Genomic DNA, 25,411 nt, shown 5'->3' with positions numbered 1-25,411 from the left:
GATGAATTTAAATTTTTTTTTAGATATACAGCACAGTAACAGGCCCTTCTGGTCCACAAGCTCGTGCTGCCCAAATACCCCAATTAACCTCCAACCTCCCCCATACTTTTTGAAAGGTGGGAGGAAACCGGATAACTCGGAGGAAACCCACGGAGACACGGGGAGAACATACAAATTCTTTAGAGACAGCGCTGGGCCGCTGGCACCTTAATAGCTTTGCACAAATAATGCTGCCCTTATTGGTAATTATATTGGCAGCAAGTGATCCAGCCTCCTTTTTGTGATACTCTGTGGTGATCTCATTGGCTGCAGTTACCTGTATAACTGTCCTGACTGCTCCTTGTTTGATTGATACGCCAGACTGCTGTTCATTAACTTCAGCTCGGTGTTCAATACGATCATTCCCCAGAGGTTGGTGGAGAAGCCATCCTTGCTGTCCTCTCTGTAACTGAATCCTGGACTCCCTCACAGAAAGATCACAGTCTGCCCAGGTTGGTAGCAGAATGTTAAGCACCGTCACACTGAGCACTGGCGTATCTCAGGGCTGTGTGCTCAGCCTGCTCCTGACCCATGACTGCAATGCCAGATCCAGCTCCAACAGTGTCATCAAGTTTATAGATGACACCACAGTTGTCGGCCTCATCAGCAACAACAATGAGTCACATTGCAGAGAAAAAGTGGAAATGGTGAGATTAATAACCTGAGTCTCAATGGACATGATGAAGGAGATGATCGTGGACTTCAGGATGACGCTCCACTGCTCATCAACAACTCTGTCAGAAAGAGAGTGGAGAGTGCCAAGTTCCTTGGAGTTCACTTAACTAGTGACGTATCATGGACACTCAACATCTCCTCACTTGTCAGGAAGGTGCAACAGTAGCCCCTTTCACACTTGCATCCCACTAAATTCGTCATTCAGTGTCCTGGCTTTTCACACTTGACCACTCCCAACTGGGACACTGAATGCTTTCACGCTTGGGGTTAGGACTGTTATACCTCCTACTGGTGACGCCATTACGCATTGAGTGATGGTGGACCTGCCCTAAATCCTGATCAATGTATTATGATCTTATATTTGAGTAAAATTAATCAAGCCTAATTATAACATAATTAAGCTTTATGTTCAGCACAGTATGAGCCCTTCAGTCCCTGTTGTTGAGCCAACCTAACTAAATCTTTATAAGGGACTATGGGAAAGTGCTAGCAATAAATAGCAATAGCGGACAATTTTTAAACCGAAAGGGAAAGTTTGTAACACTATAATGCACAATTTATATCGCATGGGAAAGTTGGTAACACTATCGCGTACAATTTTTAAATACCATGAGAAAAAGCAACGGCGGACCAGCCCTCCCAGAATTATGTGTGGCAGAGAAAGGGCAAAATGCTTGGCTGCTTTCATGAAGGGGTTTCTGTGCTGCACAGCATTCTGGGAAGTCAGGTCCTCCATTGCTTTTTCCCCCACAGTCTTTGTAAATTGTGCACTATAGCACTACCAACTTTCCCACGCTGTTTAAAAATTGTCTGCTATTGCTATTTATTTCCTCTCTCTCTCTCTCTCTCTCTCTCTCTCTCTCTCTCTCTCTCTCTCTCTCTCTCTCTCTCTCTTTCCCACCCCCCACTGTGACTTTCCCCACAGCAAAGTTCATATATCATTTTAATCTTCCTTCATGATCCTGCACTCATGCAAAAACTTGGGTCATTTCAGTCCCATAATGCAATTAACCACTTCACACTTGTTTGATTGCAACACAGACATCAGGGATTGTATCCCCTAAATGTAACCCCCTACTGTGCACAAATATACTTGTGTGTTTGTGTGTGTGTTACCCAAACCATTGCAACTTGGGTACAATTCTGGAAAGTCCTTCCCAAAGTTCAATCTTAGAAATCCTGTGTTGAAACCTAGACTTTTAAACTGATGCTCAGAAGTAAACATGAAAGAAGTGAGACACTGAGTAACCAGACTGCTGAAAACTCATGAATCCTTGATGAATTGCTTCCAGAGAAATGTCTTTTTATACGAATGATTGTCACAACTCTCCTCTCTTGTGCAGGAGAAATGAAACGTCTTCCATAACCCAGACACAGGTCAGCCGAAATGACCATCAAAATGGTCAAGACCCAATTGCAGGAATGATCCTGCTTCCTTTATCCAGAAATGGGTCTGTCAAATTGGCCATTACAATGGCCACAGTGGTTCAACAATGATTCCCCTGACAAGGACAATATCAGAATTGTCAATTTCACAAAGCCATTTGAACTCTGTGCTTAATTGATGACTTGCTGATCAATACTGAAAAACTGTTTCTTTAAGTGTCTCAAACACATGACTCATAATCTGATGACTCTGTAAGTTTCCCATCTGTTTTTCACTTGGATAAGCAACCATTATTCCTGGTTCTTCTGCCAGAACATTACTTGTATATAGTCAACACTCAATGGTGCCATGCATTCTGTAAAAATGTTGTGAATCTCTGAATGCTTTGCACCCTGCACCAACCGACAAAGTAAACCTACACTAAAAAAAACAGGAGCTTATAATATCAGTAAAGTGAAACATTTATAACATAAGAAACAGGAGCAGGAGTCAGCCATTCGGCCCATCGAGCCTGCTCCACCATTCAATGAGCTCACGGCTGATCTGATGATAGGCTCTTCTCCACCAACCTCCCATTTCCCCATATCCCTTAATTCCTCTACTATGTAAAAATCTGTCCAACCTTGTCTGAAATATATTTACTGAGGTCACCTCTGCTGCTCTAATGGGCAGCGAATTGTATAGATATACCGCCCTCTGGGAAAAGCAGTTTCTCCTAACCTCTGTCCTAAAACTACTGCCTCGAATACTGAGGCTATGCGTCCTCATTCCAATCTCCCCACCATTGGAAACAACTTGCCTACTTCTATCTTATTCATGCCTTTCATAATTTTGTTTCTATATGATCCCTTCTCATTCTATTAAATTCCAGTGAGTACAGTCCTAGATGACTTGAACTCACAGGTTAAGCCCCCTCCTCTCTAGAATTGACCTGGTCAACCTCAGCACCCCCTCCAAACCCAGTACATCCTTCCTCAAGTAAGGAAGCAGTACTCCGGAATGAAAGTCATCATTCCATTTGCCTTCTTGACAGCCTGCTGAACCAGCAAACCAACCTTTTATTATACATTCATAAGCACTTCCAAGGCCTTCTGCACAGCAGCATGCCATTTAAATAATGATCGGAACTATTTTTCTTTCTAAAGTGGAATATACAGTAATTGGAGGTTTCAACATTAATTAAGAATAGTAGAAGAGGGCATAAGAATTGTGAAATAATTTACCTTACGAGGTAGAGTTAAATCGTGACTGAACATACAGGTCTGTGTTTGACCTTGGATTGGAGAGTGGCAGCAGAAACACTGGACCATCTTGAAGTTCAAGAACAGATATTCTTCCATGACTATGAGGCTCTTGGAACTGTCCTTACCATCCGAACTACAAAACAACCATTCTGTACTATCAAAAAGTCAGGTTGTTTCTTGCCCTAACTGTAACTGAATATTTGTTATCTTTCCATAGACTGAGTAATTTAATATATTCTATTGTAGTTATTTAATTTTATCAAGTAAAATCATAAAAATGCTGAAGAAACTCATCAGGTCATGCAGCACCCATATAAAGGGACTGTATATAACCTATATTTCGAGCTTGAGCCTTTCTCTTACCTTGAAGACAAGCTCAGGCCTTGAAACGTTGGTTGGTTTGCATCTTTCCCTCCTCGGGACACTACGTGACCTGCTGTGTTTCTCCAACATTTTTGATTTTACTGCAATCACGGTATTGCAGTAAAGTCTGCAGACTTTTGTGTTGCACTTTATTTTATAAAGTATTTGTTTGGCAAGTGAGAATTTTAGTCCATATGTAAATTGCACTTGTATTCGAGCAAAAAAAAACCATATTGTCATGAGATGATGTCCTTTTTCCTATTTCTAAACTTTTTTTGTGAATTGCTTAATTTTATCTGATATTTGTTTAATGTTTATATCCAAGTCTTAAATTTCATATTGTGAAGAGAAAATTCCCTGTTTGATTTAACGTTGGGTCACCATTGCCCACACCAGGTATCGGGCACACTAAAGAGTCTGGTCTCAATTCACATTTATCATGTTCAACATGATTCCATTTGGTGTTTCAATTCTGAGGAAACGGTTTAGAAATTTAAGGCACTGTATGAATTTTGATTTTGAGACGATGGTATAGTTTTATTCTCAGCCTCTGAGAAGATGTTAAAAGCCTGGAAGGAAATGGAAGAGAAGGCAGAAGCTTGTAAACAGGTGAATAAGTCACAGCTTTTATTGGTGTTTGCATTTATTTTTAATTGATAGCAATTGCTGCTAATGTACTTCTGCAATAACTAATAGCCTGAATAAATTAAAAGTAATATGTACAGCATTCTGGAATAGTTCATCACTGAAGTAGTATTTTTGTTCTACTGAGTAAATTTCTGTAATGCAGAACCATACAGAACAGAAACTGCTCCATCAGCCTTCTAGTCGGACTGAACTATTTTTCTGCTTTGTCTCACTCTCTTGCACCTGGACCATACCCATCCTATCCATGTACCTGTCAAAATTGTCTTAAATGTGAAAATTGTCCCTTTATTTACCAATTCAGCTGGCAGCTCATTTCATACTCTCGCCACTCTCTCTATTAAGTTCCCCATATGCCTCCTTTAAATTTTTCCCCTATGGGACAACCAAAAATATTCTTTGGTGTACTGGTATGCTTGTCTTTTGATTAGGCTCACAAAGGAAAAGGATCAGAATAAGGTGCTTGTTTTATGCACAAAGAGTTTTTTTCCCCTTCTCCAACTGGGTTAGAGGTGAGGACATTACAGCTCAGGGCCTTGTGGCAACAGAATAAACACTACCAAGTCTTTCCTCCAGAGTTTAAATTTTTAATTAGTATTTATCTTTGTGTTTTCCTCTGACTGCCTGTTTGTTCATTTGTACTTTGTGAAGTACTGATGCCAAAGACCCTGGTGCAATCCTGACCACAGGTGCTGCCTCTTTGAAGTTTGCACATTCTTCCTGTGATCTTGTGAAATTCCCCTCAACGTGTCGGTTTCTTCACAATTCACAAAGATGTATGGGTTGGAAGGTTAATTGGCCAATGGATGTTACCCCAAGGGAGTGCTTGAGTGGTAGGATCTGGATAATGTTGCTTAGAGTGTGGGTTGCAATTTTTTCAATGGGTTTAGTATAGGCACATCATAAAAGGCCATCGTTGATAGTCTGTGCAGACTTGGTAGGCTGGGAAATCTATTTCTGCATTGTAGTTCTCTATTGACTTTATAAAAAATTTTTGGAAATTGAGAACTTAAAACAAAAGAAAAATATGTGCTTTCTTTTCACATTGACCATAGTTGCTTGGGATAGATATTCTCCAAATCTATTCAAACTGTGTGATGTTTCCTCCCTTTACTGCAATTAATCCTGCAGCTGTATTTAAGTAAAGAGGGTTGTAAATTTTTTTCGAGAGGAAGCTCAAGTGATCAAATGGATATCTGGGCAAAATATAAAAACCTGTTTTAAAACTTTGGACGTGAGATGGCTGTTGAATAAAGTCTCAAAATTAGATTCAGCTGCTTTAAACTCAACATTTCTTTCCTCCAAAGACAGCAGTTCACACATTTATGTCCCTTCAGTGATTTCTGGTGATTTGGAGCAAAAATTAAGAAGTAGGGAATTGTGGCAGAAAGATGGAGAGGTATTTACACTTGCAGTTTAGTTCTCCCTTTTCTGTCTGAAACCGTGAATGCTTCAGGCATCTCAAACCACTGGAGAGATGCCACCAACTCTCCTTTTTCAAAACTGCTCCAAATTCACAGGCAGGATAATATTGGTAGCTTCTCCCAGGCTAACAACCCCAGCACTGAAGTGTCGACAGAGGCTCACTCTACTCCATGTGGTCAGGTTGTGTACACAGAGCATAAAATAGTACAGCGCAGTAAGAGCCCTAAGGTGCTAAACACGATGCCAATCTAAGTAATCGCATCTGCCTGCACTTGGACAAAATCTTTCTATTCCCTGCCTGTTCTTGTCTGTCTTTTAAAAGTTTCCAATATACCACCTCCCCAGCAGTCCTTTCCAGGCATCTCCCAACCGTTGGATTAAAAAAAGAAAACTTGCCTTGCAGTTCTTTTAAGTTTTCCCCTTAAACCAAGGGCCTTAAACATTTGACATTTCCACCCTGGGAAAAAAGACAGATGATCGACCCTCTCTCAGCCTCATAATTTTGCAACAGGTCCTGTCCTGAAACATTGATGTTGCCTGACACACTGAGTTTCTCCAGCTCAGCATTGTTTGCTTCATAAGAGTGCTAATGTATCAAAGCATACATCCGCTGGCAGCTCTGTAATAATTACTGCCCATCAATTATTCTGTGTATACATAGCTGTACAGTGAATAATCCAATTATTTAATTGTTATTGTTGCTTCATCACTGCCAGTTACAATAATAAAAAATCTGCAGTTGGTTTCATTTACAAAAACTTTGTTTTGACATTTTGAAGGCTGCTCAAATTGGTCATTTGGAAGAACAAATCATGGGTCTGCACAGCGAGATAGTGGAGCTGCAGAGAAGCCCATATGCGAGACGTCAGGGAGACGTCATGGAAAATCTGTAAGAAAAATAATTTATTTCTGATATTGACAGCTGTATCATCCCAAAAAAATGTGGAAAGTAGTCTGAGACGAAGAATATGTGGCCAACAATCTTGTCTTTAGGAAGTATTTTTTAAAATTAAAAAAAAACACCTGTATAAATTTTGGCATTGCTGTTTCCATTCAGGAGTATGATAGAGTTGATAAGGTACACAATTCAAAGAATATTGTGCAGATAAATTTAGACATACAGAATGCTAACAGGCCCTTTCAGCCCATGACCCACCCTGTACCATCCAATCAACCTATAATCCCTGGTGTATTTTGAACAGTGGGAAGAAACCGGAATCCCCGGAGAAAATCCCCAGAGACATGGGGAGAATGTACAAACTCATTAGAGACAGCATGGGATTCGAATCCTGGCCTGTTCGCTGGCACTGTAATAGCGTTGTGCTAAATGTGCCGCCTAAAATGTATTTTGTTTCTCTGTAACAATATTGAAAGAATGCTTACAGGAAGCAATAGGGATTGGGGTTTTTTTCCCTGCTCTTTCCTCCATTTCAATCCTTTCCAAAGGTGAAATGCACATCCCTCCACAAGTGTGTTCTTTTCATATCCGAGCCAAGACCATGAGCGTAAACAGACTTGTCAACGCAGGAGAAGTTAACATTTGGCACCAGTGTTGCGGAGGTAAAGCTATAAAAGTTTGAGGATCTATAATCAGATCAGAAAATGATGAGTATGAGAAGCATAATTCAATGTAAAATGATAGACACACACCCTGAATACAGCACATTAATGTTTCCATTAATTCACCAAGCTTTGGGAAGGATGTATGCTAGTCATGGTTACACAATCTCATGTTGGTGTACTCTTCCCCCTTCTCTACACCACAAAGTCCCAAATCATGAAGGAGACTGTCTACTTATCTGCTGTGCACAAGAATAACCCAATATTCCATTCAATTGCAGAAGTTGAACAGTAGTTATCAGAGTGAACATTTTATTTTTTGGAGCTTTAAGTCCAAGGGCAATTGTTGTGCATCATTAATGATATAAGTTTGCTCTGAATAAATAGGGGATGATATAAACGTAGAAGAGGTTCAGTACTTTTAACTTCTTGTTCCCTCGAAGAGAGGAACATTGATTTCCAGAAAAAATATTTTTTCACCATCTCGATCAGTGGACGAGTTCTGCAGATAATGAGTTATTATTCATATTGGTCTTCTACCCCCAATATTTTGTTATTGATGAGCTTTCCTGATGATTTTTTTTTATCTTGTTACTGAGTTAATGTTTTTTAAAAAGGAGTAATTATGTTGAGTACTACAAAATCATGAAGTACTTGCTATTTCTGAGTCGGAAAAGTATGTACCGTATATGTTGGTGTATAAGACGACCCCCCCCCCCCCCAACCACCCCCTCAAATTTACACTTAAAATGTAGATTTTGACCTACTCTCTCTGTACAAGACTGCCCCAAGACTGGCACTTACCACTGAACATTGGCTAGGTACATTTAATAAACTAATTCACAATATTATAAAAGCAAATGGTCCAGCAAAGGTTTAAATTTTATTAGCATATTTTAAAATAAACTACCATTGGCTCCTTTAAAGCCTGTCCAGAGCTGACGGCAGTCAGGCTGGGCGAATGGACCCTGCAAGGGAGGCCTGAGATTCACTAATATGGTTTGGATTTTATACTTGGTGCGGGGGAGCACTGAGGCTTTGCTGTTAAAATTCTTATTTTATACTTGGCATACAAGATGACCCCTGGTTTTGGGGTGACATTTTTATACGCTGACATATACAGTAATTCCGTTTCGATCAAGCGAATCTGTCATTGTCCAGTTGTGTTAATGGATGCAAGGCAACTGAGAACAGAGATATGGGAAGTGCTTTACTGTTGAGCAAGCAAGACTGTAAATATGTTCCTGAGTTGAAGGAAAGTGCATTGTGCAGTTGAACAGAAAGTAATTTAGTTCTGAGCTTTCACAGGGACAAATGCTTTAATGCTACTTAGATTGAATATGTCCCAGAAAAATCTATAAGTATGCTTTCAGCAGAATAGACCAATCATCCACGATTTTAGATAATTTATGAAAGGAATTGTTGATGGCAAGTATTGGCCTTCAACAGACATAACAATTCATTAGATTGATTTTTCAAGTATGTTGGTATAATAAATCATTTTACTAATCATAATTTTCCTTTCTAGAGAACAGAAAGCCATTGACTTGTACAGAAAACTTAAGGGAAAACCAAAAGGTATTGAGCTTATTTTTAACTGCAGATTGCATTTTAGTTTCTATCTTTGTGAACATAGAAGAACGGATGAAATACATAATTTTAATTTGGCTTCATTCTTGTCTACCAATAAACAACAAAACTTTATTGATTTTAAAACTGACCTGGCATTCTTTGTGGAAAGGTGAAAATTAGGTGTTTTCATTTGTATTGCCCCAGATTATCTGAATTCAGTGGCCCTTGAAGTCACATGTGGGAATAAGGTTGCAAAGAAGATTATAGTGTCTGGTGGAGGAGATGCACCAATGTAGAACAAATTATAGGAAGAGGTCGTCAGAAAATGATGAACACGTGTCATCCCCAATAGTAATACTTGTGTCAGCTTTGGCAAAATTGTTTGCATGCTGGTTATAGGTGTGATGTTTTGAATCTGTTTCTGGGAACTGCTTCTCCGTTTGTGGCACAGATCTGCTTGTTATTGAGAATGGTGGAAGCCCTTCCCTTGCCCATCCATTGTTTGAATCAATGGTTCTCAACTTTGTTTTCCTATTCACATACCACCTTAAGTAATTCCTCACTAACCACAGAACACCTATGGCATAGGATTTCAGAGGTGCTCTATGATTAGTAAGGGATTCCGTAAAGTGGTACGTGAGTGTGGGGAGAAATAGGTTGTGACCACTGGTTAAAATTCTCATCCAGCATGTGTAAACTAAACCTACATGTTGCATTGCTGTCACTGAAGGATTATAAAAAGCAAATTGTTCCTCAGTCAGACTGAGCATGCATAGTAATTTCAATTTACAATTGGAACAGACATTTTTAATAATCTATACCTCCTACTGTGATGGAAAATCATTGTTCAAGATGATGGGTAGAATTTTTTTTAAAGAAAGAAAATTATTTTGTTATGGGATCTTGCCACATCTTCAAAAATTCTGAAACACCTTTCCAGATTATTACCATGCATAATTGAATAAGCCATAAAATAATATTTCTTTTTTGTTGACATAGATTTTGATCCTTCTATATTTCTCAATGCTCGTACCTCGATTTTTAAAAAAAAACTCCAACCCAAAATGTTGGTCATGTACCTTTATCTTTGCTAGATAAATAAAGTTCAGTGTTTGACTTGCTGAGTTTCTCCACCATTGTGTTTTTACTTCAACCTCAGTGTCTGTCGACTTTTCTGTTTTACTCCTACGTTGAGAGACATTAATTTCGATGTGCTTGGTTCGAGTTCTTTTGGTGGGGAGTGTTTGCAGGTTCAAGTTAAGAGTTAAATTTGCGTCGCTCAAGGGGTTCCAGCTTCATAAAATATAAAATTGTAATCTTTTGAAAGATTGATGAAAGTCATGTGGCAAAGATTGAATAAGGAGAAAGGAAATTAAGTGGTAGATGTAGTAAGATTTTAAATATCCTGAAGTACTGACGTATCCCTTTTGTAAATGTATGTTGAGGAATCTTTCTCTTTGTCTTGATATAGATTTGCATGTTGAGCCTGTCAAAATGGTAGAATTTGGTTTGGCTGTCAACTGATTTGTAATTTTTCCAGTGTAATAATGTCCAGAAAAGCCAGAGAAAGGAAGCAGGATTAGAATGCATCCATTGCCCAGTCAATAGGATGATTTCAATAAATATTTTTCAGTCTGCTTGCATTTTAGTATCTTCAGTCATCAGGTTTATGGGTGGACATGTATACCCAATGGAGCGATGTGACTGCTTGATGCCTTTGTTGTCGTTTCATTCCTGCACACTGTGCCACATTGATCATCAATGTTTTATCTGAAAGGAATTCATTGGTTTATTATTATTTAGCCGGGGATTGATATATCTTTGGCCTGAGATTGAGCTTGTTGTGAGGTAATTTACGCTTCTTTTAGTGTTTGCAAAGCAAATAGTTTTCAGCATCCATGGAGTGGAAAGCCCATAATTTTACTGTTAACAGATTACAATAATCTAATATCTAACAATACCACTGAGTAGATGTGTTCTAGTGCATCTGACCTTTAAAATATTTCAGTGCAAGTTCCATTGAAAAGTAGTTTTAATTCTTAAAAATTTAGACATACAGCACAGTAACAGACCATTTTAATTTTCAAGTCCATGCCACCCAATTTACACCCCATTAACTTACTTTCCCTGTATGTTTTGAACAGTGGGAGGAAACCAGAGTCCCTGGAGAAATCCCACGCAGAAAAGGGAAGAATGTACAAACTCCTCACAAACAGCGCGAGACTTGAACCCTGGTCCCGATCGTTGGTGCTGTCAAGGCATTGCGCCAACCGTGATGGAAAGATAAATTATTTTGCAAAATAATCGGTCGAGTATTTTGATTATGTGGTCATTGCAAGTGCTTCAGTCCACTCCCTAGAGAATATTTTTTCCAGGTGAAGCTGTAAAAAAAATTATTGAAAAGCAAAAAGATGCCTGAAATTAGAAATTAAAAAAAAACAGAAAATGCATTAAATATGCAGTATTTGTGGAGATAAAAACGATTAATGCGACCATTCATGAGAAAAAAACATTTTGTCTTAAGACTCGCATCAGTATGGAGACAGTACGGAGATGGTGAAGATCATTGTGCAAACGGTTCAAAATCAAGATCGTGTGCTAAAGGAGCTGTATACTCATCTCAGGTCTGAATACTTAAGATTTTGAAAGTGAATTATTTGTAGGTTAAAAAGCCTCATATCATGTACAATGAAACTCATATTAAAGATATTTTTGGGAAGGGAAACAGAAAGAAGGTTTCTTTAAAAATATATATAAAGGTTAAGAATGTCAGTCTTTAAAGTTTTGGGGAGACTTGGGTAAGTTTTTTTTATGCAGAGAGTTGGGGGTGCCCGGAATGCATTGCCAGGGGTGGTGGTAAGAGGGTGAAATGCTAGGGACATTTAAGTGACTCTGAGGCACATGGATGGAGAAAAATAAAGGTAGGGAGGGTTTAGTATTGTTTTCAAGGAAAACATGGGTTGGCACAACATCGAGGGCTAAAGGGTCTATATGATGCTATAGAACATTCCATGTTCTACATTATTGCTTTTTGCTGTGTCTGCTCAATCTTTCATTTGTTCAGTTTGGCTGTCTTTCTAATATTCACTGAGTAACAGTGCATTTTGTGCTGCATGACAAACAAATGTTCGTCATTGGTCAGTACCCAGATGGTCCAGAGTCCAGCTATTCTCAACGGGGGCCAAACACATTCAGTGGGGAGGGGGGGAGGGGGGGTGCCAGAGTCTAAAACCAAAACCAACTAAACTTGACTGCTTCACTGGGAAGGGGGTCCCATAAACTTTGAGCAGAGTCCTGGGGGGAGGGGCATAGCCAAAAAAAAATGTGAGGAAATTGTCTTGATAATAATCTCCAAATATGTCCTTTCTTGTAAATTGCAGTAAACTGCTGGCCTGTAAGCAGAAAATCATTGATCTTTTTCCAAAGATTGAACAAGCGCTTGACAACATTAGAGAAAATGAAAAAATGTTGTTGCGATCACAAGAGAAGAGACAGAAAGAAATATGGTATTTGTTAAAAATTGCATGTGTAAGTGCTTTTTTTCCCCTCAAAATTAACAGCTCTGTGAATTTCAGTGAAATTGAACTTGCATCCCAGTTCATGTATTCATTCTTGCTATTTTAAAGAGGTGCCCATTTGAAACGAAGGAGAGGTGGATTTTATTTTACCCCTCAGAAGTCTGTGAGACTTAGAGGGGCAATGAAATTGATCTTAGAAATTTTGAATTCTTGCAGATGGTGTCAGATTCTTGCTCAGCATGGGAGTTTAATGTTACGAGAGGGAAGACCAAATTGTTGAATTGATGTTTGATCAGATCAGCTCTGAGCAGAAGTGGTGGGAGAGTGTTGCAGGATCAAGTGAACTAGTGCTATTGTGAAAGCCCCTCCATGAGTTCTGACAAAAGTTCTTTTGAATTGCAGTAAAACTAGCAATTCATGCGCATCAGTACAATTAAATTATTTTTTAACTATTTAAAATGTATATTTTAAATCTTCTTTATTGTAAATGACATCTCCTATGAAAATTGAACAGATTATTAAAATTGTTTCAATTTATTATATTTACTGAAAATTCTCAGCTGCACAATTCAGTTTGTTCTCAGTGGCAGAAAAATGAATCTGTTCTTTAATTAAAATTGTGATTTGGAGACTCGTACTGAAGCTAAGATATTAAAAGCATGAAGTTCCAGCAAACTCCTTATTCTCTGCTTTAAAATTAGTGAACTTTTTTTGAACCATAATGCCCTTACTATTAACATCTTCCTGTTTTCTTGATTCGCTATTGTAAAAATCTCAGTAATGCAAATTTTAATAACCTGCTGATATTTCACCTCCAGAGCACAGCCCGAGGGCCTGAAAGTGCGAGCCCTGAGCAGTCTTCTTCACCCCATGGTTTAGGATGGACACAACAGGCACAAATTTTAATACCACAGAATAATTTCCCAAACCCTTTATCCTCAATATCTGGATTGAAAAACAGGTAGGAACTACTTGAATATTGCCAGGTCTCATCTTACAAGGACTTAAATATTTATGATTGAGATTTTTCAGTAAGGATTACATTTAGAACCATCAAATGCAACAGGCCATTCAGCTCTTCTACTCTGTGCTGAACATTATTTTGCTAGTCCCACTCACTTGCTTCCATTCCATAAATCTCCAGACCTCTCCCATCCATGAATCTATCCAATTTATTCTTAAAACACAAAATCAAGCTCACATTCACCACATCTGGTGGCAGCTCATTCCACACTCTTACCTCTCTCTGAGTGAAGAACTTTCCACTAATGTTTCCCATAACCCTTTCCCCTTTGAGCTGAAAACTGACCTTTTGTTATTATCTATCCCAATTTGTGTTAAAAGCTGACTTACATCCACTCTCTGTACCTCTCATCTTGCAAACCTCTCAAATCTCCCCTCATTCTTCTTTGCTCAAAGGAATAAAATCATAACCTGTTTAGTCTTTCCCTGTAACTCAACTCCTGAAGACATAGCAACATCTTAGTAAATTTTCTCTGCACTCTTTCAATCTTATTCATATCCTTCCTGTAATTAGGCACCCAGAACTGCACAAAATATTTCCAATTTGGCCTCAGCAATGTCTTAAACAACTTCAACATAACATCCCAACTCCTATACTCAAAACTTTGATTTATAAAGGCTAAGATGCCAAGAGCTTTCTTTACAATCCTGTCCACCTGCAACAACACCTTCAGGGAACAGTGCATCTGTATTCTCAGATCCCTCTGCTCCATCACACTCCTAACTGCTCTATCATTTAGTATGCATGTCCTACCTTGGTTTGCCCTTCCAAAATGCATCACCTCACACTTGTCTACATTAAGTTCCAGCTGCCATTTTTGGGTCCATTCTCCCAGTAGGTCCAGATCCCTCTGCAAACTTTGAAAATCTTCCTTGCTGTCTACAATGCCTCCTATCTTTGTGTCATCAGTAAACTTGCTGATCCAATTTGATAGTGCAAAATTATCTAAAATATGTGGAGGAATTTGAACAAATGTGAAAACCATAGTTATGTCAATATAGTAATGTTTTAAAGGAAACAGTGCTAGTTTTATGCAATATCACAACTCAGTTTTAGCTTCAGCTACAGATTTGATCTTTTAGAGGTGCTTTGAAATGTTCATCAAGTTGGTGCACAAAGAAAGCTGGTAAATGTGATGGGTTTCTGGGCTTGTTCGAACATGGATGCCACACATTGAGAAATGTATATGAATTACAAGCAAAAATAAAAGGGCTGCATAATATGGAATTTGTCAAGGAATAGAAAAGAGGTTTATAATAAATAAACAGCTGTTTTTTTATTGTCTAGAGCAGGGGTGTCAAACTCAAATTCACGGAGGGCCAAAATTAAAAACTTGGACTAAGTCGAGGGCCGAACTAAATATTTATTGAAAATTTTCAACAACATCTGCATGTTTTCTCTTCTTTCAACATATGTAATGTTAAACTTTTTCTTATTAAAATAAATGTTTAATAATAGTTTTGGATAAACTCTTTCATTGTCATTGTCATTGGCCCATTTCCTTTGGAGCTCTGAAACCGTGCACATGACGAGTCAATGAGGGATGATTAAAGCAGTGGTCTTCAAACTTTTTCTTTCCACCCACAGACCACCTTAAGCAATCCCTTACTAATCACAGAGCACCAATGGCACAGGGACGCGAGTGGAAAGAAAAAGGTTGAGAACTGTTGTATTGTGGTAACTCCACATCTGATTAGGTTAATTGTTAGGCAAGTGGTCAGAGAAGGACCCCCCCCCCCCACCCCAAGAAAGGCTTAAATCACAGGAACAAAATAAGCTTCCGTCTCACTGCTCCCAATCTTACACACAGTCCTGATGTGGAATGTGGGGTCGCAGCTCCACGTTCACCCGAGTTCAGGTGCTGTCTGTGGAGTTTGTACGCTCTCCCCTTGTCTTGGACCAACAGGTCGGATGCCTGACGAAGGCACCCGAACCCCCCCGTTGAAACGCCGGCGTCTGGGGCGGTGGAGGAATTGGCTGAGAAGAACGCGTTGCTCCCACCCCCCTCCCATGGTTGGAGAGGGATTAAACTGCGATCTCACGGCGCCGGGCTCGTCTCCAACAAAAGGAGCGGGAGGCAGGGTCCGCCGCGCACGGAGCGAGGGGGAAGGCATCGCCAACGAGACGTTCGGCCTGGCGTCGCCGCTGAAGCACAGACCCAGCGAGGATGGTCCCCAACTCCAGCCGCGTCTGCGTGTCCGGGAGCCGGGCGGGCTGAGTGCGGCGCTCCGATCCCCGGGATTCGGGACTCTGAGATCCCTCCACACCTTCAGTGTGCATGCGCTATACTGGCGCGGCGGCCAGTGGGCCAACTCTGATATATATTTAATATGATCTTGCGGGCCAAATATAATTACATCGTGGGCCAAATTTGGCCCGCGGGCCAGAGTTTGACATGTGTGGTCTAGAGGAAGATTTACAGCCAAATTCTCTCAGCTTTCGTACTAAGACCATTTTACTAAGATGTAGATTGGTGACTTGAACATCCAGATGCAGGATAATTTCAGAATTTGCAGTCAGTGTGAATCTTGGCAGTGTGGTCAAGAGTAATGGAGTTGTAAAAAGCTTTGAGAACACCAATAGTCTGATGGGATGGACTGGGACATGGGAGTTGAAATTCACTGTGGCAAAGTGTGATGTAATACATTTTAGAAGAATATGAGACAGTGTGCACTGAATTAACCATTTTAAAAGGTACAGAAAATCATGCTGTGCATAATTGTAGCACGTATTTTTGAGGGTGGTGGGGTGCTGCATGGATGAAGTAAGGCCACACGCATGACAAGTGGCACTCTCTCCTGTGTTTGCCTGTCTCAATGGCAGCCTTTTGTGCTGCAGTACTATGGTTCCCCTGGGGCAAGATCATTTTGAGACCCACCTCATGGTTTCTGGTGAGGGAGACTCAGCACCTGCAACCTGCCGTTGCCATTGAGAACTATCCAGGTTCAATTTTCAACAAGCAACCAGGGTCCCCGTGATCTGGAATTTAGCAAGCCAACAGCCTCAAGTAACCAGCAAAGAAAAATGCAAAAAATAGGTAAAAAATATCAGTTTAAAATTGGCTCGTCCCCCCTACCCAGCAGTCAGTTGGCCAATCCACATAACATGCAATCTTAAGCAACCGGCAAATTCACTTCTCCCCCGTAGCTGCTGGATACTGGAGCTTTTATTGCATTTTTAAAATACTGATGTTCCCCAGATGAAGCAGTAGGTAAAATTCCACATATCATGCAGTCATTGACAAAGGTAATTGGATATTTCACAGGAATGTCTCCAGGGTGAACCATTTCTTGTGATGTGAAGGCTTAGGAAGTTAAAACCAGTTAATTTTTGCCATTGAAAATGATTTTGATAAGTATTTTAAGGAGAAATCACAGGATGAGAACAGTGAAGAGGGTAACTCGATTACTATTTCAAAAAGCTGACACAGACTTGATAGGCTGTTGTGTTCATTTTTGATTATCATGCGTCCAATGCTTCCTTTCAGTGAATCGTCAATGACTGTCATTGAAGAAAACCAGAATTTCTGCAGCCAATTGCATAGTCTGATGCAGGAAACTCTCTCAGAACAAAATTACAGCTTATCTGTAAGTATTATTTTCAGATACTTGGTGCATCTCGTCAGTTTTTAGATTATTTTGTAGATATCCGGCATGGTAACAGGCCTTTCCGGCCCAGGAGCCTGTGCCGTCCACTTATATCCAATTAACCTTGACCCCCACCCCCGGGACATTTGATGGTGGGAGGAAACCGAAGCCCCCAGAGAAAACTTACGCAGATACGGGGAGAACGTAAAAGTCCTTACAGACAGCACGGATGACAGAAATCCCAGATCCAGTTGCTGGCGCTGCAACAGCATTGTGTTAACCGCTACGCTAACCGTGCTGCCACTAGATGGGATTCCTTTTAAAAATGCGACTATTTATTCTGAGACATCCTGAGGAATCTAATTGATAAGTTTTTTTTACATTGAGTGGCTGGTTGCAGAACACACTGCCATAGGAGCTGGTGGAATCACATCCACTTGCTCTGTTTTAGAGGCACAAGTAAGCACGGCAGAGATGAATACTTCTGTAATCCAGGCCCATGGGATTGGTGTAGATTCACAGATGCCATACAACTCTAGCTCAAGCCCAAAGGGCAGCACGATTGGCATAGCAGTTAGTGCAACACCTTTACAGCGCCAGCGATTAGGAACGGGGTTCAAATCCCATGCTTCTATAAGGAGTTTCATGGCATGGCATGGCTCAACAATGAAGACGCTGTTTACATCCGGTACTGCACGGATGGCAGTCTCTTCAATCTGAGGCGCCTGCAAGCTCACACCAAGACACAAGAGAAACTTGTCCGTGAACTACTCTTTGCAGACGATGCCGCTTTAGTTGCCCATTCAGAGCCAGCTCTTCAGCGCTTGACGTCCTGTTTTGCGGAAACTGCCAAAATGTTTGGCCTGGAAGTCAGCCTGAAGAAAACTGAGGTCCTCCATCAGCCAGCTCCCCACCATGACTACCAGCCCCCCCACATCTCCATCGGGCACACAAAACTCAAAACGGTCAACCAGTTTACCTATCTCAGCTGCACCATTTCATCAGATGCAAGGATCGACAATGAGATAGACAACAGACTCGCCAAAGCAAATAGTGCCTTTGGAAGACTACACAAAAGAGTCTGGAAAAACAACCAACTGAAAAACCTCACAAAGATAAGCGTATACAGAGCGGTTGTCATACACCCACTCCTGTTCAGCTCCGAATCATGGGTCCTCTACCGGCATCACCTACGGCTCCTAGAACGCTTCCACCAGCATTGTCTCCGCTCCATCCTCAACATTCATTGGAGCGCTTTCATCCCTAACGTCGAAGTACTCGAGATGGCAGAGGTCGACAGCATCGAGTCCACGCTGCTGAAGATCCAGCTGCGCTGGGTGGGTCACGTCTCCAGAATGGAGGACCATCGCCTTCCCAAGATCGTGTTATATGGCGAGCTCTCCACTGGCCACCGTGACAGAGGTGCACCAAAGAAAAGGTACAAGGACTGCCTAAAGAAATCTCTTGGTGCCTGCCACATTGACCACCGCCAGTGGGCTGATATTGCCTCAAACCGTGCATCTTGGCGCCTCACAGTTTGGCGGGCAGCAACCTCCTTTGAAGAAGACTGCAGAGCCCACCTCACTGACAAAAGACAAAGGAGGAAAAACCCAACACCCAACCCCAACCAACCAATTTTCCCCTGCAACCGCTGCAACCGTGTCTGCCTGTCCCGCATCGGACTTGTCAGCCACAAACGAGCCTGCAGCTGACGTGGACATTTACCCCCTCCATAAATCTTCGTCCGTGAAGCCAAGCCAAAGATAAGGAGTTTGTATGTTCTGCCCGTGTCTGCATGGGTTTTCCCCGGGGGCTCCTGTTTCCTCCCACTATTTAAAACGTACCGATGTAGGTTAATTGTGTGTAAATTGGGCGGCATGGCCCCCCCCCCCCCCCGTGAGCTGAAATGGCCTGTTAATGTGCTGAATGTCTATTAAAATACAATCAGCGTGATAATTAAATTGACAGCTCATCAATTGACCTCACATATTCACCTTTTTAGCAAGATATCCTGCTGTGTTATTTTGAAACTAACTGTTACAGCAGATAATGTTTGTGAATTTGCTGTAAAAATGTTGGAGTACAAGATCCGGCTGCTACTAAAATTTGCCTTGAAACTGCTTTTGAAAATTGTCTTAATTTTTACTGATCTTAATATTTTAAATATGTTAGATTTCTATATTAAATGTCATGCCATTTATGCTCTTATGTTCCAGTTTCATTGAATTTCCATAGTGTATTTCAAAAATTATGACAATTTTATAATGTAAACTGTTAAATGAGAGACACATCAAGCCTGGTTCACCATTCAAAAAGATTGTAGCTGATCTAGCCATGGATTTCAGCTCCCCGTACCTTTCTGTTCCCAGTAACTCCTGTAGTATTCAATATTTGTTTTGGTCAGCAGACAGGAGCAGTCTGATATCTTGAATGATCTAGAACTCTGACTTGTCTTACTGAGTTGCCATGTCGGTTTATTGATATCACTGTAACCAAGTCTGGACATTGAGTGTCAGAAGATAACCAGGTTGTTTCATGGTTGGAAAGGATGAAAAATTGATGTTCTACACAGCAGTCAGCATCCATTAACTTTTCTTTTTCAGTCTCTTGATTGGAGTTGGCTTGAAGAAATGGTATCAGACAGACCCTGAAATTTATATTTTGATGTGGCAGTTGGTTTGTAGAGCCCCTGATCACCTCAAAGATCGATATCCGGTGTGGATTAAAAGTGGTGAACGCTATGAAGAAAAGTCGTGTTTGGAAGCCTGGAAACTGACTCCTTCTGTCTCTCAGAAGACTCTTGGTATTTTAGTTCCACTGCTTCAGTCCACCAAATCTGACACAAGAATGATGTACTGGACCTAGCATCTCCTTGCAACCAACTGTCAACATTCAAATCACAGTTGATGCATTGTCAAGTTTATAAAGTTCTCATAGATTTATCTTCATGGCTTATAAAATTATAACAAAAGCAATAAATAATGAAAAGTAAAAGACATCTAGAAAGATTTTAAAAATGTGAACATTTGAAAAGATGAAAATATAGATACGCAAATTTTTGTGTTTTGTGTACACTCAAATGTTTTAATCAGTTGTGATGGACAGCCAGGATTTACAACTTTTGCTTTCACTTATTTACATCCATATTTATTCAGTATCGTGGTAATTTTTTTTTCCAGGTTTCTTTTGATATTATTGGAATCAAGTAACAGTCTCAAGCTATTTGATTCTGTATCTTTGTGGTTTCCTCTTCTCTGGACAGAACTGACCACCGCTCAATAGGTCTTTCCAAACCTCTGTTCAGTGTACACTCGAACCCCAGCCCTCTCTGTCATATCTTCTTCCCTCCGTCCCTGCAGTTCTGATCTTCCTTGCAAACCCAAGGCATCTCCGTCTCTCCAGGGCACGGGCTGATCTCTCATCCTGAGTAGCACATTTTCTGAATCAGAAATGTACTGTGCCCTGTTCGTGCTTTGTGTTTTAACAAACTTCAAGGGCGGCACAGTTAGCCTTGGGGTTAGTGCAACGCTGTAACCGTGCCAGTGATTGGCACTGGGGTTCGAATCTCTCACTGTCTGTGAGGAGTTTGTATGTTCTCCCATTTTCTGTGTGGGTTTCCCCCCACCATCCAAAAATTTACACGGGTGTAGGCCAATTGGGTGTAATCAGACGGCACGGGCTCGTGGCCTGAAAGGGCCTGCTACCGTGCTGTATGTTTAAATTAATAAATAAAATTCACTATGAAAAGTATCTACAAAGGAAAACAGTGCAAAGTCTTTTCATGTTCTTATTGTCAGATTTGTATTTAGAATTTGGTGATGCCCATTGTTTTATTAATTTCATCATTGTCTCCTAATGTGGCCCCTTGTTCAGTATTTGAGGGGCTTCCCCACTGATCTCAGCCCCTCAATGCCCTGTAGCAGAAAGGGCCTGAGATGATGGTTCTTCGTCTCAAAGCCCTCGTGTTGCCAGCGTCAAGCCTCAGTCCATCCTTCAGCATGTACTCCTATCGCCAGTCGGCAGCATTCCCTCACTGACATTTCAATGTGCTGGAAGTCCGAAAGGTATTGGGAGAGTCTTTCACCAAGTTGATCTTCCAGCAGCTCTGGATTTATGCCTCAGCGTGCATCCCTGAGAAGAGTCTGCAATTCAGAGAGTCCTCTGTCATGTTGCTGCCGGGGATGAACCATGACAAGGGTCCTTGCATCCTTCTCCAAGCACTTTGAGCAACTCAACCATCTGCAGAGGTGGGCAACCTTCTTGTCCCCATCACGATCACATCAAGGGCCATGATGCTTTAGTCATTATATTTCATTTGGACAGGAAGGCTCCTCTCACCACCAGCCAAGCTGTTACTGGTGATTGTAAGTGAGTTCTGACGATGAGGTATTCTTTCCGATCATGTGGACAGACAGCTCAAGGAACCCCATTGAGTTTTTGTGTTGACCACTGCCTGATGGACTGATGGTCAAAAATGTTTGAATGAAAAACTGTTTTGATTTTGACTTGCCACTGAAATTAGCAGTGATGGGCAATCAGAATACTTAGTAGTGTGCTATTGCTGTGACCTAATTGGTGGGCCGTCTTTTCCAACAGGGTGTGTATTAACTGGGATTGCAAAATAATAATGTAACAAAGATTTGGATGAGTTCCGTACATTTTAATGCTTTACTGCTTGCCAAGATCTTTTACATGATGTACGGAATCAGGGAGGTGAAATTTTGCTCCATCATGATACACTAAAGGTCCTCCTTTGTCCAGGAAATTGTGCTGCCTTTTGTGATCTCTTGTCAGTATCTACTTTTAAGTTGTATGGCAGCTTTGATTGCACTTTGCACTTTTAAGATGTCATCTAGTTCTTGTTTTCATTTTGAAATTTGTTCATATTAGCTAAAATGCTTGAATGCATTACAACCGGACAGACACGGCGGAGTGTAATGTCACAAGTAATACCATTTTCTTGTATATTTGTGAATAGAGAGATGTGCACATTTTCTCCATTCCCACAAGCTTGTATTTTGTGTTAAATTTAAACTCTAGTTCCTTAATGAAATGACAAATATATACATTCCACTGATTTTTTTTTAATGAGCTTGATCGAATTTTTTAGGATGTATCCGCAGATTTTATTTTTGCAGTTTACTTTGTTTCTTGGATTTTTAGTGTACCATGTCCCACAGTGCATTTGTTACTTTGCCCTTTAATTTCATTTGTATTTTATGTGCCTTAAGGGAAAAAAATATAAACCTGACCAGTGTTCAATCCTGTCACCCCCATCCCAACCTCCTCTTCATTGACAAAATCATTAACTTCCTAAATCTGTCTTTTCCAAAACTTTGACCCTATACATCCCTTGAAGCAAATCTTATTAAAACCACTTTGCCACTTGTCGCCAGCTTTTTTACATGGCTTTACTGCAGCACCTTCCTCTTGCGTATCATTGATCAGGTCAGAGTCCAGACTTAAGGCCAACGCAAATCTGGTTTCATTCTTCCCGACCCAATTATATCCAGAAAAATCACATTTATGGCCTTATCCCCCAAGATTCTGTCCCTGACATCTTAGTTCCCACCTCCAACTTCCTGGCCAAAGACATTGGACGCCGTGTCATTTCCCCATGAAGGCTGAAGATATTCATCACCACCACCTCACTTGATCTTGTCAATGTCCCTCAATATTCCAACCACATTCTCTTGTTTCCCAGCCATCTCCCTGGCATTCACCTCAGGGTGATAAAGACTTTGCAATCAGTCTCCCTTTGAGTTCCAAATGTGACCTTCTCATCATTTCTATGCCATTGCAAAGACATCCCAATTTCCACCTCCATCATGTCATGTGCCACCACCTTTGCCTCCGCTCTTCTGCCTCGCTCGCAGGAAAAAGAATCTCAGGATTGTATGTGATGTCATGTATGTACTCTTGACAATAAATCTGAAATCTGTTACATTTAGAATTTTTTTTTTTTTTTTTTTTTTTTTTTTTTTTTATTTTTCACACCATAAATCACAATAGCCATGATATACACTTTTTCTTTTCCACACATTTACAGTGACTTTTTCTCCCTCCCCCCTCCCTCCTCCCAAGCCACCCCCCACCCCCCCCCCTCTCATCCATTTTAGGTATACAATCTAGGTTGCATTAATTCAGTTAGACAATGTTGTCATTCAACAAAAATACACCAGAAATTCTACTGAGTCCATTCTTTTCTTTTCTTCTCCTTCCATCAACTTAGGTAATGTTTGTTCCCGGTAGGTTTTCGCTATTGTATTTAATGTAAGGCTCCCATACTTGTTCGAATATTTCAATATTATTTCTTAAACTATATGTTATTTTTTCTAATGGAATACATTTATTCATTTCTATATACCATTGTTGTATTTTCAAATTATCTTCCAATTTCCAGGTTGACATAATACATTTTTTTGCTACGGCTAGGGCTATCTTGACAAATCTTTTTTGTGCATCTTCCAAGTCAATTCCAAATTCTTTATTTTTTATGTTACTTAGGAGAAAGATCTCTGGATTCTTTGGTATATTGTTTTCTGTTATTTTATTTAATATCTGATTGAGATCATCCCAAAATTTTTCTACTCTCTCACATGTCCAGATTGCATGAATTGTTGTTCCCCTTTCTTTTTTACATCGAAAACATCTATCAGATACTGTTGGGTCCCATTTATTTAACTTTTGCGGTGTAATGTATAGTCTGTGTAACCAATTATATTGTATCATACGCAGCCTCGTATTTATTGTATTTCTCATCGTTCCAGAGCATAACTTCTCCCATGTTTCCTTTTTTATCTTTATATTTAAATCTTGTTCCCATTTTTGTTTAGTTTTACCATTTGTTTCCTCATTCTCCTTTTCTTGCAGTTTAATATACATATTTTTTATAAATCTTTTGATTAACATTGTATCTGTAATCACATATTCAAGGTTACTTCCCTCTGGTAAACTCAAGTTGCTTCCTAATTTATCTTTCAAGTAGGATCTCAGTTGGTAATATGCCAGCGCTGTATCTCCAGTTATATTGTACTTATCTCTCATTTGTTCAAAGGATAAGAATCTACTTCCTGAAAAACAATTTTCTATTCTTTTAATCCCTTTTTTTCCCCATTTTCTAAAGGCAAGGTTGTCTATTGTAAAAGGGAGTAGCTTATTTTGCGTCAATATTAGTTTTGGTATTTGGTAATTTATTTTATTTCTTTCTACATGAATCTTCTTCCATATATTGAGGAGATGGTGTAATACTGGAGAAGTTCTATGTTGTACCAATTTTTCATCCCATTTATATAATATGTGTTCAGGTATCTTTTCCCCTATTTTATCTAATTCTAGTCTCGTCCAGTCTGGTTTTTCCCTTGTTTGATAAAAATCTGATAGGTACCTTAATTGTGCGGCTCTATAATAATTTTTGAAGTTTGGCAATTGTAAGCCTCCTTGTTTATACCATTCTGTTAATTTATCTAGTGCTATCCTCGGTTTCCCCCCTCTCCATAAAAATCTCCTTATTATTTTCTTTAACTCTTTGAAGAATTTTTCTGTCAGTTGTATTGGCAATGCCTGAAATAAGTATAGTATCCTTGGAAAAATGTTCATTTTAATACAGTTTATCCTTCCTATCAGTGTTAGTGGTAGCTCTTTCCAATGCTCTAAATCGTCCTGTAATTTTTTCATTAGTGGATTGTAATTGAGTTTATATAATTGGCCTAGATTTTTGTTTATTTGCACACCTAGGTATCTTATTGCCTGCGTTTGCCATCTGAATGGGGATTCCTCCTTAAATTTTGAGAAATCCGCATTATTCATAGGCATTGCTTCACTTTTATTTACGTTTATCTTGTATCCCGACACTTCTCCATATTCCTTCAATTTCTTATATAGTTCTTTTATTGATAGTTCTGGTTCTGTTAAGTACACTATCACATCATCCGCAAACAGACTGATTTTATATTCCCTGTCTTTTATTTTTATTCCTTTTATATTATTATCTCTTCTTATCGATTCTGCTAGTGGTTCTATAGCTAGCGCAAACAATAATGGTGATAGTGGGCATCCCTGCCGCGTTGACCTGCTTAAGTTAAATTGCTTTGATACATGTCCATTTACTGTCACTTTCGCTAACGGTCCCTTATATAATGCTTTAATCCAATTAATATACTTCTCCGGTAAACTGAATTTTTGCAATACTTTGAACAAGTAATTCCATTCTACTCTGTCGAAGGCCTTCTCTGCGTCTAAAGCAACTGCTACTGCCGGTGCTTTATTTCCTTCTACTGCATGAATTAAGTTAATAAATTTACAAATATTGTCTGTTGTGCGTCTTTTTTTGATAAATCCAGTTTGGTCTAAATTTACCATTTTCGGTACCT

At 39.9% G+C, this 25,411-nt stretch overlaps 1 protein-coding gene across 5 annotated transcripts in view; it reads left to right on the top strand.

The window, feature by feature from the left end:
* The window catches only part of chuk (component of inhibitor of nuclear factor kappa B kinase complex), a 98,834-nt gene that overhangs the window by 29,707 nt on the left and 43,716 nt on the right, over positions 1–25,411 (top strand). The window contains exons 15-22 of one of the 5 annotated variants that reach the window (XM_069885483.1): positions 4,256–4,317; positions 6,558–6,667; positions 8,867–8,916; positions 11,435–11,534; positions 12,291–12,438; positions 13,247–13,389; positions 16,940–17,039; positions 19,643–22,989. In XM_069885483.1, coding sequence (XP_069741584.1) covers positions 4,256–4,317; positions 6,558–6,667; positions 8,867–8,916; positions 11,435–11,534; positions 12,291–12,438; positions 13,247–13,389; positions 16,940–17,039; positions 19,643–19,690 — 761 coding nt within the window. In that variant the 3' untranslated portion in view covers positions 19,691–22,989. The other 4 variants (XM_069885480.1, XM_069885482.1, XM_069885484.1 and 1 more) reach the window with 4 other exon arrangements.

Source organism: Narcine bancroftii, chromosome 6, assembly GCF_036971445.1.
Source record: "Narcine bancroftii isolate sNarBan1 chromosome 6, sNarBan1.hap1, whole genome shotgun sequence".
Taxonomy (NCBI): domain Eukaryota; kingdom Metazoa; phylum Chordata; class Chondrichthyes; order Torpediniformes; family Narcinidae; genus Narcine; species Narcine bancroftii.
The sequence above is the reverse complement of the archived record's forward strand: the minus strand, read 5'-3'. Positions and strand labels throughout refer to the sequence as shown.